General features: G+C 42.8%; 1 protein-coding gene across 3 annotated transcripts in view; it reads left to right on the top strand.

Annotated features, from left to right (window-relative positions):
• Positions 1–6822: 6822 nt before the first annotated feature.
• The window catches only part of tp73 (tumor protein p73), a gene marked incomplete at its 3' end in the record, with an annotated part of 28771 nt that continues 20066 nt past the window's right edge, over positions 6823–15527 (top strand). Inside the window, exons 1-2 of one of the 3 annotated variants that reach the window (XM_080443711.1) lie at positions 6823–7069; positions 8900–9148. In XM_080443711.1, the coding sequence (XP_080299837.1) occupies positions 7049–7069; positions 8900–9148 (270 nt within the window). In that variant the 5' untranslated portion in view covers positions 6823–7048. The remainder of the gene's footprint in view (positions 7070–8899; positions 9149–15527) is intronic. The other 2 variants (XM_080443710.1, XM_080443712.1) reach the window with 2 other exon arrangements.

Consider the following 15527-nt stretch of genomic DNA (forward strand, 5'->3'; position numbering starts at 1 on the left):
TCATATTCTGGGGAAAACCTTTGCAGAAAATAGCAGATCTACAAGTTTGCAACACTTTGTGTACTCGTGTTGTGATGCGAGGCTCTGCAAGTTGATTTGCATACAGTACTGAAATTAATGGAAACCAATGACTTCTATGAAAGTTAAGAAAATGTCAAATTGAAATCATGACTTCGAGCCAGTGAGATAACATGCAAACACAGTCCTTTTAGTATACATTTAGTGATGAAATAAATATTGTATTTGCTTCATGGACCAAATCTTACTAGAATAGACATTGTTACATACATACATTGTTCAGCAATCCATTTTAGACCTCCCTGTCTTTTATGCAATTAATTGCAGCCTTTACGATTTGGAAATTGTAGTAGTTAATATTGTGATTTTTATTTTATTTTGTGGATTAATTGTTCAGCCCTACCCCTGATCCATTTGATGTAGAGCCGTAATGTATTTTTACTGACAGATATTTCTTCCAGCACTCAAAAGTGAAAATAGCAAAAGTAAAACATAATACTTTTTCTACCAATACTAATACCAATATCACTAATAATAGAATAGACAAATGGATTTTAGGCAACACACATACATCACTGGTGTTGTCTCTGTCTCTAGGGAACCGGACAGCACGTACTATGAGCTTCCCCCAGGAACCCAGACAGGCGATCGCCCAGTGCCTTCCACTAGCACCCCAGGGAGCCACTGCAACGCCACAGAGGTCTGCATGGATGTCTACCACATGAGGGACATGAACGATAATGTCATGGTAGGAACATAAAGGGAACTCAGTTTAGATCAATTTTTGTCTTGTTTGTTTGAACGTGACTTGAATGTGACTTGTCAAGTTTTCAGTGGGCATTTATGTTGGATAACCAACCAAACAGCTATCACATCAGGTACGTGAATGACAATATGATGGTAGGAACATGAGCGGGAAGACGGTTTGTAGTGTTTTGGTCTCATTCAGATTCTGTTCTGCTTGTTTCCTTAGTATTTTTGCCTCATATTTGAAGTTATTCAGGTTATCTAAAAGGCATCTGCAACACGGCACATTATTAGGTACATTCACATTGATTGAATCAATAGTTTAGGTAGATGAATTGATTACTTGATAATATCTCTCTGGTTGTGTTCAGTTTAGTTTGTTTAATTTAAGTCTGGTTTGTCATGCCATGTGTTTGAAATTGAGGATTTGGCTCATTTTGGATACCTCATGAGGACTTAATGTCAACATGCTGGAAAAAAGCTTGAGTTGTCACTAGGTGTCCTTCGTTTTTTTGTGGTTGTGTTTGAATAGATCGAATAACCACGTATGCCATGTATCAATATTTAAATGAGTTTAGTGGGTTCAGTTATGTATCATAAACATTAATTTTATGTGCTATATGCAACTTTATTGTGAATGCTTCACTTTGTAGCATATTATATATATATAATATATATATATATATATAAGGAATCAAAAAAGTTTGACTGCTGGCTGAACAATTTCACGATTTCTTTTGGGATAAGGTCAATGCTTTATTCAATATTCCACATGTGGTTTCCACTGTTGTTTTCCCTCCAGAGTTGAGGAGATTCCCTCCTACAGCATACAGTTTGTTTCCCTCTCCTCAGCAGCATTTTCCCTCCCTCTCTCTGGCTGAGTTCTGCTGAGTGGCCTGCTGGGACTTTAAGGGGAGGGGATGCACAAAACATGCACAAAACCTCATTAAACACCAGGCTAGAGCTGCTCTGACTAGAGCCATCTGTAGAGGAATACGAATGTGTGTGTGTGTGTGTGTGTGTGTGTGTGTGTGTGTGTGTGTGTGTGTGTGTGTGTGTGTGTGTGTGTGTGTGTGTGTGTGTGTGTGTGTGTGTGTGAGTGTGTGTGTGTGTGTGTGTGTGGCACACGCTCGCGCGTCCACACATGCATGCATGTACTGTATTTGACAGTCATCTTTTGAAAAATGTTGACCTTTACAAAATGGCTTTTAACAAAGTGGGCTATTATGAGTAATTTAAAGAACTACACAGGCCGGCCTACTCGGGAACGATGCAAGTTGGAAACGATGCAAATAGGGAATGCATCCCCCACCCTGTTATGCAATACCCGTTGTCAGAGAACCCATCGTAACCGTCTGTCTGTCTGTGTCCCTTTTTATGTGCATATATGGAGATCTCTATAACTGTCTGTCTGTCCTTGTCCCTTTTATGCCCATATATGGAGATCCCTGATGTTATCAGTAAATGGGCATATCGGGGGGATTGGTTCTGGAAAGTCCTTGACCTGGTGCAGTGGTAAATGTCTGTGGAGAATGTCTGAAGAGTGTAAACTGATTGTGGAAAGTAGACTAACTAAAGTAATCAAATGGCAGGTGTAGGGAATTTGCCAAATCAAGCTTAGGCTGGGGTTGCCATGGCAATCAATTGGTTCATTTGGGCCTCTGCCAGAGCCTCCCTGTGTGCCGAATTTAAAGTCGGCCAGTCGAATGGTTATCGTACATGCGTACAGAGATTCCTTGCATTTATTGTAAGATTTGCTGCAGCCATAGAGGCTATTCATTTCTGTCTGATGGTTGGTTAAAAATCTCCAAGCAAAAATTAGCTTGTTTTGGATTTTATTATCCAGCTTTTGGAAGTGCTGACCCAAATTTCATGTGACAATTTCTTATCGATTAGTTTTTGGCATTTCTGCTTCATTCTGACAGACAGTGAGCCACTGAGGCACCCCTTCATGTGTCATTTTTATCCAAAAATGATACATGTCGTCAAACATTTCATATGAGTCCAGGAGTTTCCTGCAGCGTGCTTGCCTCAGTGTGTCTTCTCTGACACGGTTGCTCTGTTACCTCGTGTCTTCCACCAAGAAATCCATTGAGAATCCATTGCCTCCCCCTAAAATATAGGATATTGGTAGAATCTGATCTATCAGAGGGCAAGTCTGGGCCTGCCTGGCAGAGTTAATGAATAGTCATAAAAGCAAGGAAGGGGCGTGGCCAAGATTTGTTGTTAGCTGCAAGGGTAGTTGAGTGAGGCGAGTGGAACAGGTGGAGGCGAAGAGAGTGAAGAATTTGTATCTTTTAATTTGATCTCTCCATCATTTTCTGTTCTATGGAATGGTGTACTTGGAGTCTATCAGAGTCTTGCCGTCATGGTTTAGAATGGTGACCGTATCTTGGCCATCAACTCTTAAGGTTCCTGACCATCTATCTGTTTACGTTTTAAGAGTGCTGGGTTAAAGGGTGATCTTAGCATCTTTCACCTGTCCCACCTTGCCAAGATGTTGTGCGTTAGCGAGCCCATACAGCACTGTGGCACAGTAAGTAGATATGACAATATTTGACTTTTTCACCTTTCAGCGGAGTTTCCTGTAAATCTGTGACTTTATTTATCATGTTAATCTAGTGCCTTGTTTGAGTGCTTGTGATATTATGTTAATATATTTTATGGGACTATTCTTCTATACAGTTTCTTTTGATATGATTACAATAAGAGTCTTTGCATGACATAGTTATTATATTCATTGATGAACTTGGCTTTGGCTCAACATGACTGACCCCAGTTTTTCCATGGAATTGGAATCTGCAAAAAAGTAGAAAATGTTTTTGCTCATTACCTCCTAGTCTGCTTGCTTGTATAACTTATGGATTGTTTGACAGTGATGTGACATCTGACAGTACCATCTCAAAACAAAAATATTTCCTTCTCGAATATTTATCATGTGGGTGAAAACTAAAGTGACTCCACTTTGAAAGGATGTTATTTTTTGTTGTTGTTGTTATTCAGCGTATGTTTTTCATATGAGATTAGTTTAAGGGGTTCTAAAGAAGAGTAGCTATGCTATTTAAAGACTGAAATACTGAACTATTGAACCAATGACACATTTTAGGGTGCATCATTGTGGCTGCATCATTGTGGCTGCATTATATGGGCGATATTAATTGGACCAGTAAATTAACACACTGTTTTTACCATTCTTTTAATATTCCTCTTAAATGTGTCCTTGTAATTAATGAAAACATGATAGATATTCACTTATATGCAGGTGGCAATGTCATTGTGGATATATAGATATAATATATTATAAAGTATGTATATTACATCATGTACTACTGTATATAATATATGATACATGAACTGATTCTCATTAGTATGTACTGAATGAATGGCAAAGCACTGAATTGCAGTTTGCCAAATATTTCCAACAGGGGGCAACCTTTATACACATCACTCCACAACTAATACCAGGCTAACATCCCCTGTCAATCAACTCAACCTCACTACTTAACAGAATATTTGGCGTAGCCTAGACATACAGCAAGTAGCATGGGATTGTATATTATTTATTTCTGGAGCATGGCATACATTGTTTTAATTGCAAAACTATTTAATGAGGCTGGATGTTTGTGCATATATACTGTGTAGTATATAGTGTATGTCATTCTGTCCACATTAACTGAGTACACTGTATCATCGTCAAATCACAACAAAAGGCAATGAAAATTCATATAATAGATCTTGAACCTAACCTGCAGTATGGTGCCGTTTGGTGGTCAAAGTTTAAAGGTCAAGAAGGTCAATGATTGATTAACACATTGCCATACATACTTACAACTTAACTATTTATCATAGAAGGCTGAGGCTGATTGGATTTGAAAGCTTGTCTCCAGCCTTACCTTAACGCCATTATGTTTCCTACATTATGTAAGATAATGATGTAATTACATTGGAAGTTGGCATTTCACTGCCAACTGGTGACTGTGCACACACCTCAAGTTTGCCCTTGTTATTCACTTTATTATTGTTATTGTTATTGTCCCTTATTTCTTTCAACACAGCTGTCAGCTCAACAAGCCAGTGGGGTAGGTAGTGGAAATGTGTTAAAACAACCATGCTGTTTAAAATACGTGTATTAGCGTACAACAAACAAGAGTGACCACAGGTCATTAGAGGGGCTGTGTTCTTCCCTCCTTTGGCTTGTTGTGTTTCAATCATCTTGACGACTGATTTGTTGTGGCTGGCTTATCTGGGTCGGTAAATGTTTGGAGCCCTCCGAGCTGGGCTTTGAGTGGCAGCTACGCATGATAGCTGCCCATAGGGGACATCAGATGGTGTTGGGGTGGGAAGCTTAGATGGTGTTGGGGTGGGAAGCTTAAACACTTAACACACATTACACACACACACACAGAGTCACTCACACAGTGGCAGTAGAGGTTTTTGTTCTGTTTCGACTTGTTGCAAAGCAGGTCATGGTATTAAGACCCAGCACACCTGTGTGTGTGTGTGTGTGTGTGTGTGTGTGTGTGTGTGTGTGTGTGTGTGTGTGTGTGTGTGTGTGTGTGTGTGTGTGTGCGTGCGCGTGTGCGTGTGTTTGTGCTTTTTTCTGGGGTTGACACCAGCACCTGGGCTTACCTCGTCCCCGGAAAGCCCCTTTGACAATGGAGTAGGCATCAGTGGATTCAAAGGCATCACACACTCAAGCTACAGAAGTGAATAGAGTATTTCTAATGGAAGAGAATGACATCAAAGCATACAGTGTGTCAGCCATATTGATTCATGTTGATCCATATTTGGCATCAGGTCAAAACATATTTTCATCTCAATAAACTGTATAGATATCTCACAGTGATGAACTAAACAGCAGTTGAATATGTTTCAGAAGACCTGTGAAGCCCTTGATTTGTATTATTTTACAACTTGGAAAGAAGTGATTATTGAGGTTTGTTATGCCTGGAAAATCAGTTATTCCACAGTTATTTTTAAGAGTTTGACATTAGTGTCACTTAATCATTGTCCAATACAAGTCCCTATATGACTTATTGCGGCATGTCCCTACGTCAGGGTCAGATGCAAACACGCACACGTGCACAGGGCCCCACATAACCTACAGAGTTTACATTAAGGCAGGGCATTGACCCATCAGTGTGCTTTCATGCTCCCTCCATCCTCAACTGAACCATTACGTACGAGGTGTTTCGCATGTCCTCAGGTTGCTTTTACTCCATTTTGTGAACGTTTGCTCCATTCTGGTATCTGAGTTACTGTTTTAAGTCTTAAGTTAAACCTGAGGCTTGAGGTACAGTATAGTATTATATTTATAAATCACCACTGGCCAGGCCATGGTCATTTCTGTTGAAACTGGCCTCTTAATATGAACCCTGCATTACATACTATAGAATGAAATAAAATGGAAAAGAATTAAACGGATCAGAGGTACAGTGGATGGGATGATGTTCTTCTTTATTTCTCTTCTACTTGCCATGAGTGCTAAATTATTTCTCACTGCAGTGGGTGGCAACAGTGACAGACAAGTTGCTGCTTCCCAAGACAGAGTCCAGGTCAGCTCTTCTGATTTAATGCTGTATTGATACACAGAGAAAGCTGAAGGCAGACCCTTTGTCCATATATAGAAAACCCACAATCTCTTCCTACTGTGACCCTTGAACTCTCAACCATTTGTGCTTTTCCTTCCTAACGTGCGCTCTCTCTCTCTCTCTCTCTCTCTCTCTCTCTCTCTCTCTCGCTCTCTCGCTATCTCTCTCTCTCTCTCTCTCTCTCTCTCTCTCTCGCTCTCTCTCTCTCTCTCTCGCTCTCTCTCTCTCTCGCTCTCTCGCTCTCTCTCTCTCTCTCTCTCTCTCTCTCTCTCTCTCTCTCTCTCTCTCTCTCTCTCTCAAGGGCATGTCAGACTAGACAGTGTTTACCTAGCGCGGGCCATCACAAGGTGTTTAGGAGCGTGTGTGTACATGCACCCCGGCATTGCTGTCTATGTCCGGACATGCCATAATTAGAACACCGTACCATTTTTTTGGGTTCCCATCCCACGTTCCCTCTCTCTTATTCTGTCAGTGTATCTTTACTCTTTCCCTCCACCGGTCCTGACCTGGCTGTGAGTTTAGATGTGTGTATGTGTGTGTGTGTGTGTATGCAGTGTGTCCATTTAGGCACATCTCTATTGAACTGTTTTAGTTAGACTATGGTCCCTCTTTCACGCCTCTCTTTGCTGTGTTTTGGACGTTTCCGACTGAAGAGTTTGTGAATAAGGTGACAAGCACAGATCTTCTGGAGGATGTACTACGTGAAAAAGAAGGTAGAGAAACAGATTTTCTGTTCATTCTCTCTCTCTCTCTCTCTGCAGCTATTATATCAGCCTTGTGTTACCATCAGTGTCAGCCAGTGCACTCAATATTGGGCAATGGGCAGCTTAGGATACATCCAGGAATTCATTTTTTTTGTCTCAACGTATGTCCTATGGTCTCAAATCAACTGGTGTCAATGTTGGCTGATTGTTCATTTGGGCTTATACAGTAAATTAAGTGCTGTTGATATAAATTGCTTGATGTTATAATCAGGGCAATGGATTCCTACTATACTATACTGATGATGGTGGACATACCCTTCTATATTTTAAGTGTTTATGTAGATAATATTTAGACTTATTTATTGGATTGATATGTATGACAGCAAATGGGCTTGGACCCATGCGTGATCTTGCGATTCAAAAAAGTGTGTGTGTGTGTGTGTGTGTGTGTGTGTGTGTGTGTGTGTGTGTGTGTGTGTGTGTGTGTGTGTGTGTGTGTGTGTGTGTGTGTGTGTGTGTGTGTGTGTGTGTGTGTGTGTGTGTGTGTGTGTGTGTGTGTGATAAGGTGGTGTATTGGGTTGGGGAAGTACTTGCACATGCGTTTTCATACATTCACGTCTACTGACAGGCTAGTTAAGGCCCTCCAGACTTTGCTAACATTGACAAGCGCATCACCACACACACCACAGCACTACACCCCCCCCCCGTCTCTCTCTCTCTCTCTCTCTCTCTCTCTCTCTCTCTCTCTCTCTCTCTCTCTCAATTTTCAATTCAATTCAAAGGAGCGTTATTGGCATGAGAAAACATACGTTTACATTGCCAAAGCAAAAGTGAACAAATCAATCAAATCAAAACAAAACAATGTATACAATTAAATATTAAACATAAATGGGAATAAATAAAAGTGTAAACAGAGCTGTTGCAACTTAGAGGGTAGGACTATCTTACGAAACTATAAAAGTTGTGCATTTTCTGTCAGAAATAGTTATACATCCATATAGGAAAGGTTAGTTTGGTATAAACTTTTGAAAGTTGACAGCAGTATTTCAATGTTTTGCATTCACTGGGTGGGTCTCTCTCTCTCTCTCTCTCAAATGGAGAAGGGAGCACAAGAGGGGAATGGCAGGCAATTAGGCAGAGCGCAGATTATGCCAGTGTTTTACAACTCAGCCTGTAGCCTGAGGGGGCTATCGGGTGGAAATCACAGCTACCACCACACACACACACACACACACACACACACACACACGCACGCACGCACGCACGCACACACGCACGCACGCACGCACGCACGCACGCACGCACGCACGCACGCACGCACGCACGCACGCACGCACGCACGCACGCACGCACGCACGCACGCACGCACGCACGCACGCACGCGCCTGATTCACGCTTTGTTGTGGCAACAAGGTCGCTCACTGACAAACACGCATGAGAATCAGTTTTCATCAGTATGCGACGCCGTCGTAAGACAAACTTTAAATTAGGCTTCTTTCAGTTGCATTACACACACTTCCTACCTGCTAGCCTGCCCTGGACACACCGTCACACAGACTTATACACACCAAACTGTGTGGGGGTATACCAAAGTATACCAAAGTAGTTCGACACACACACACACACACACACACACACACACACACACACACACACACACACACACACACACACACACACACACACACACACACGCAATTACCACCAGTTCCACTCCCTGTGTAACCTGACCCCCTCCTAAGCGTCCAAGCCCCATCTCTGCAGCACCTTTACCTGTATCCTCCCTCCCCCTCTGTCTCTCTCTGTCTCTCTCTCTATCACTCTCTCCATCCCCACCAGTCCCAGTACAACTTGCTGAGCAGCAGCATGGAGAGCCTGGGGAGCCGCGCGGCATCCGCCAGCCCCTACAGCTCCGAGAACGCCTCGTCGTCAGCCGTGCCCACGCCCTCGCCGTACTCCCAGCCCAACTCCACGTTCGAGGGTCTGTCACCGGCGCCGACCATCCCCTCCAACACCGACTACCCAGGACCACACACCTTCCAGGTGTCCTTCCAGCAGTCCAGCACGGCCAAGTCCGCCACATGGACCGTAAGTACCGCCCCTGGCCTGGGGCCGCATGTGATTGTGTGTGTGCACTTACTGAATGGTTGGATGTTTTGGGGGAAAGGGGGGTCGGGAGTTGGGATTGTCTGTATGTATGTATACTTCTCTCTTTCTCTTTCTGTCCCTCTCTTTCTCTAACTTTGTCTCTCTCTGATGTACAAAGATGATCAAAGGCTTGCACGTGTGTATACACACACACACACACACACACACACACACACACACACACACACACACACACACACACACACACACACACACACACACACACACACACACACACACACACACACACACACACACACACACACACACACGACGGGCCAGCACAAGTACAGGCCTGTTGTTGGAGAGGGAAAGTAACGGGACCATTCAGATGTATGTCTCATCTCCACCTCCTCTCTCTCTCTCTCCCTCTCTCTCTCTCTCTCACTGTCTCACACTCTCTTTCTTTCTCTGATGTGCTGTGCCTTACTTGCCTTCAGTGTGAGGTGAAGGTGCCATGTGCTCAGTATGTATGCTGTTAAGATGAACAAAACCTTTTTCCTGCATGAGAGATCATTCTTCCATTGATACTGCAAAGTCAAACAAAAATACCAGAAAATGAGAATTGAGAAGTCATTATGACCTTGTCTACCATTAGATTCCATTATAGTCAGTTTATTTTAGCTGTAATTCTGTTTTGTTTTATTTCATTTATTGTTTGCTGTGCAGGTAGAAGTGAACTTCAGAGCCTGTCAAAATACTCAAAGTGTAACAAATCAAATGTAGACAACTGTACCAGAGAACATTAAAGCTGCACTTTGTAACTTTCCTTTCTACCCCGGACTTGAACCTGGTTTACTGCACAAGCGCTGCATCTGTTACCATTGAGCTAATAGAGCCTGCCTGCTTGCTGAAGGGATAAATTGAATCTTGACCATCAGGTAAAAAATGGTGTCAGATCCTGTGTCTAGGTGAGACATGACCTTTGACACAATCTTAATGTCTCAATATAAGAGCAGGGAGACAAAATACAACCACCCCAATTGCGTAAGTTATATTGTATTAACATACTCTACCATACAGATTGGACAAAATTACATTTTATTAATTAAAAAAATGCATAAAGTTACATGGTGCCGCTTTAAGTGTTGGATGAGAGGTGTCTGTTTACCACAGGGATCCCATTTTGAATGATGCACTCATGCACCATACAATTACAAGCAAATATGAAAATTATGAGAGTGATTGAGATATTATTAAAGTAATATATAGAAGAAAAATAAACTTGCACGCACGCACGCACGCGCGCGCACGCACGCACGCACGCACGCACACACACACACACACACACACACACACACACACACACACACACACACACACACACACACACACACACACACACACACACACACACACACACACACACACACACACACACACACACACACACAGTGATGGTGAGGCCAGGTAGTATTATTTGAGAGAGACAGGTGAAAGGGGAGCTGTGTAATTTGTCAGGCCCAATGAGAAGTCTCCTGTTATAAAGGTGTCACCCCCGACTGTCACATAGTTGACCTCTGTGTAATAGGAGACCAACTGCATTTCCTTCATTTGTGTGTTCCGAGTGTGTGCATTGTGTGTGTGTGTGTGTGTGTGTGTGTGTGTGTGTGTGTGTGTGTGTGTGTGTGTGTGTGTGTGTGTGTGTGTGTGTGTGTGTGTGTGTGTGTGTGTGTGTGTGTGTGTGTGTGTGATGACAAGTGCAGGGCCTCTTTGCGGTTGTGTTTTTAAAAAGTATTCATGCATGGGGTGATTCTTTACTCAGCGCTTAGTGATGTAAGAAGATCCCCCCCTCTGGCCACTGAAGTGGTGGTCTTTGACCTGCTCTATTTTTCTCTCTCCCTCCATCTCTTTTATTCCCTGGGCCTTAAAACACACTCTGGACTGTCACCTCTGGCGCCTAGATCTCTGCTCTGTCCTCGCCTCCAATAAGTCTGTCATCTCCTCTCCTTTAAGCTCCATTCAGCCACTCGGGTCATTCTCTCACCTAAGAAACGTACCGTAACTTCCTGGAGACCAACAATGCATCCTCGAGGAAGGATTTTTAATCTAGGATCTTTAATCTAATTAATATTATTATGCTTTTTGGAGATTGTGCTGACAAAAGGTGTGTTAAAGATTGAACTGGTGACCAATATGAAAAGAAATTGTTCTTCTGGGAAAGTGCGGAAATTAAAAAATAAGAAGACAGAAATAAAGTCCAAACACGAGTTGCGACTTGTGTATAAAATGTCTTTATCTAAAGAGTTCAGAAGAACACCCTCAGTCATGCTTTTATTACCAGGGAACTGATTGCAAATGTGGGAAAATCTGGCAGGATTGCAGTAACGCGTTCCAGTTGTTTAGTGTAATTTGTGACAAATTATGTTTGCCAAGACATACAGTAGGAGATGTTAAAACACACCCTAATCTAGTTCTTGGAGTCTTCTTATCGGGTGTGGTTTGCATGCTTCATAGTTTCAAAACCACTGAAAACAAGACATATGGTGGGGTTGGATTTATTCTTGGTTTCAGAGTTATAGCACAGGTTTTCATTCCCGCCTGCCCTCCCAGTAGCCAATTTTAATATAGGATACCTTCACTGGCTTCAGCCGTGGCTGGAGGCATTATGTTTTCGGGATGTCTGTTCATCCATATGACCATACGTCTGTATGTATGTCTGTATGCCCCAAGTGAACATATCTCAGGGGGGAATTTCTTCAATTTTCCCACAAAAACATCCACTGCTTCAAGGATGAACTGATAAGAATTTGGTGGTCAAAAGTAAAGGTCAATGGGACCATGTATTTTTCATTAAAACAAATAATACTGTTTATTATTAAATTCCTACAATGTCTTCACTACATATACTATATGAGTATGGACTATGGACAGACATGGATGTAAACAGCAACTGATAGCACAACAGTACATAGCACAACAAATGGTGTGCTATGTACTTAACTGTAGAGAGGTCAGTCTAAATAGTTGAACATTTTAAACTTCCACGCAGAGAAGGCTTATCATCAATAAGTTGCCAAAACAATTAAAGCACTCCTTGATTGTTTTCTCTCCTGGGGAGGGGGGGGGGGGCAATGGGAAGGCATTAGTGTTCCACACAACCTATGTGTCACGGTAAGAGCAGAGACACTGTTATTACCTGACGTTGGGAGTTCTGACTGGCACACGACTTTAAGTGTGGATGATGAGGCAGCAGAAGAATGAGTATTCAGAAGAAGGCTGTGATTATTCAGATGCCTGAGCTGTCATAAATCCAGGGATTAGAATGGGAATTAAGGCCAAGTGATTTTATGATGCGCGTCTGATTATACCATTGGCAGAGACAGTCGGAGGCATTTAAGTGCCTTTACACATATCCTAAAGCATAATTTTTCATCACATGAACATCCGTCCATCTTCACCCGCTTATCTGGAGTTGGGTCACGAAGGCAGCAGTTCCAAAAGAGAATCCCAGAGACTTACCTTTCCCTGGCCACATCAGCCAGTTCTGACCGAGGGGATCCTGACCCAGATGAGCCCATATTCTTTCTTTCGAGGGCTCAAAGATCATGCCTGCCTGGCCTTTTTAGAAGTGTCGGTTTTGAAAAGGAAAAGAGATTAGTCAAACCACTCTGAGTGAAAGAGCTCTCTATTAGGGGATTCCCCAAAAATAACAAGTTTGTGTGTGTGTGTGTGTGTGTGTGTGTGTGTGTGTGTGTGTGTGTGTGTGTGTGTGTGTGTGTGTGTGTGCGAGTGTAAGCATTTTGAGATTTTTGGGGTGTGTGTGCGTGCACATGTGTGTGCGTGCGCGCGCGTGTGACTATGTCTCAGTGTAAAATCTTTAATCCAGTGTAAGGTCTGTGCTTGAACCTGCTTGAATCTTGACAAAGAGAAAGACTGTGTGGGCTAGACTGAGTCACCTTGTTTTTATGAAGGGGTTAACAGGCTCTTGGTTTCCTGTTGCTCAGTTTTTGGTGGCCTCGGGCAATGGTGAATGCCATGCCATAGGGGCATATTGACTACAATCAGTTACCGACTCACTCAGTAAAATCAGAGTGAAAACATTTACTCAAATGGACCAGCAAGGGTCCATTCTCAGGGTAAAATTATCACTGAGGATTTTACTGTGTGCCTGCCTGCCTGGTACATCTCTGTCTCTTGTCTATTCTCTCACTCACTCTCTCTTTCCATTTCTCTTTGTTTGTATACCCATCTGTCTCTTCCCCATAACTTTTCTTTCGTTCTTTGTCCATTTCTCTCTTGTGTACCTGTTTTTCTCTATATCTTTGTCTGTACCTCTCCCTCTCTCTCCCTCTCTCTCTCTATTTTCCTCTCTCAGCCTCTCTGTCTGCCATGTAAGTAGGTGGTGTGCAAGGATTAGGGAGATTAACTGGGTAAAGACTAAAGGCTCCTGTGCAGAAATGCCTTTGTTTCTGTCTGCTAGCCTCTTCTTAACTACTGAATAAATGGCATTCCTCATTGAAAACGTTCCTGTGAGCCTGTCCTCTGTATGATTGACTGGCAGCATGGTTCAGTTTGTGGCAGCACACTGTTGACATCTGTTAGAGAGGAAGCCCCATATTGCTTTTTACATTCAACAGAATTTAAAAAACACACAGCGGAACAGAACAGATCTTGTAATCTTTGTATCTGGGATCTATACCAGTACCATCAAAACAAACGGGGTAATCCCCACACTATATTAGTACAATATTATAGTACTGGTTCGTCAAAGTGGCAACACATTGCCATGCGACGCATTGTAAGCTTATAGATCGCCTGTTTTTGAAAGATTTTGACAAATCTTGACAAAACATCTGGGCAGAATCCAGACGGAGGCGCTCACTCAGCGATTTTCTTATTCTCACTTCGCTTCTCTGTCTGGCTATCATCCTGTTTGAGCTGGATTTCATATGATAGAAGAAGGTACAGACAGTCCACGGGCCGGGCAGGCGCCATTGATGCGCATGGGAGGCAAAACTGGAATCGGAAGTTAGGTGAAATATATTGTAATCTATGAGAGCCGGCTGGACCAGCTTGTGAACAAACACTATTTCTGAACGATTGGGACCTTTTGTCAGTTAATCGGTTCAGGAAAATAAAAGAAGACATATCACAGGTTGTTTTCTAATCATTAATTCACACTGTATCATTTTATTGAGGCATCTGAACAGCGCCATGTATCGTTTCTGGCGTTTCTGGCGTTTCTGTCAATGACGACAGTCTCGTGATACTTTGGCACGAGGTATCTAAAGTACTCTTTAGATACCTCAATAAAATCATCGAAAAGCAACACAGCAGAAAACAATATGTGACATTTTATTTTCCTGGGCTTAGTATTTTACAAAGGTTGTTTTTTGTTAAAAAAAAGTGTTTGTTCATAAGCTGGTCCACCTGGCCCTCATTGACTCCAATGTATTCCACCGAACTCTCGGCTGCAGTTTGCCTCCCAGTGTCCCGATGAATCTGCCGGCTGGAATTGCTGGATAGCGAAAATGACGTAGATGTCCGTAACTTCTTTTTATCTACCTTGAGGCAAGTCAGGAAGTGACTCGAATTATACATTGGAAGGCTCTCTCCCGCCCCGCCCACGGACCTGGGGGTCTGCGGCCAAACACATATCAATTTAGGAGTCCTGGGCATGGACATGTTTTGAGAACCACTGTGATGTGCGTGCGTGCGTGCGTGCGTGCGTGCGTGCGTGCGTGCGTGCGTGCGTGCGTGCGTGCGTGCGTGCGTGCGTGCGTGCGTGTGTGTGTGTGTGTGTGTGTGTCATACGTGATAGATATGCCATAGACGACTGACATCATCAATGATTGACGTCACGGCTGGCCACATGAAGTTCCAGATCCACATTGGAGCCACAGCGTTCTAATGTGGATCCCAAGATCCAAGTGATTTGATTTTGATGATGACATTCATTTTCACTTTTTTTTTTTTCTATGTTTTTTTGGGGGTTTTATGACCTCAATTACACCCCAAAAATCTGAACTTTGAACATTCAGTGGATTTTCTGTGGTCTGGGGTTTTCTGAATAATTAGACTGAAAAGTAATCTGAGCTTGGCCCTTCGGCAGTGATGTCACAGCCGATTAATCCCGCCCACTCTCCTCCTAGCCCCTCCCCTCCCCTATCCTTTCCTTTGGGGGGGGCGGAGCAGGGGCGATGATTGACAGGCAAAATCCCTCAACAGCGACACCAGCAGGCAATTAATTTTTTCATTGCAGTTGAAAAGGCTTTAGAAATGTGAGAGAAAAACACCTGCCATGGATCAATGGAGTGGATTTTTTTGTTTAAACCTTTTATACACGTTTGAAGGACCATGACAAAGACTTTTAATG

Source organism: Gymnoscopelus braueri, assembly GCF_963280865.1.
Source record: "Gymnoscopelus braueri genome assembly, chromosome: 12".
NCBI lineage: Eukaryota > Metazoa > Chordata > Actinopteri > Myctophiformes > Myctophidae > Gymnoscopelus > Gymnoscopelus braueri.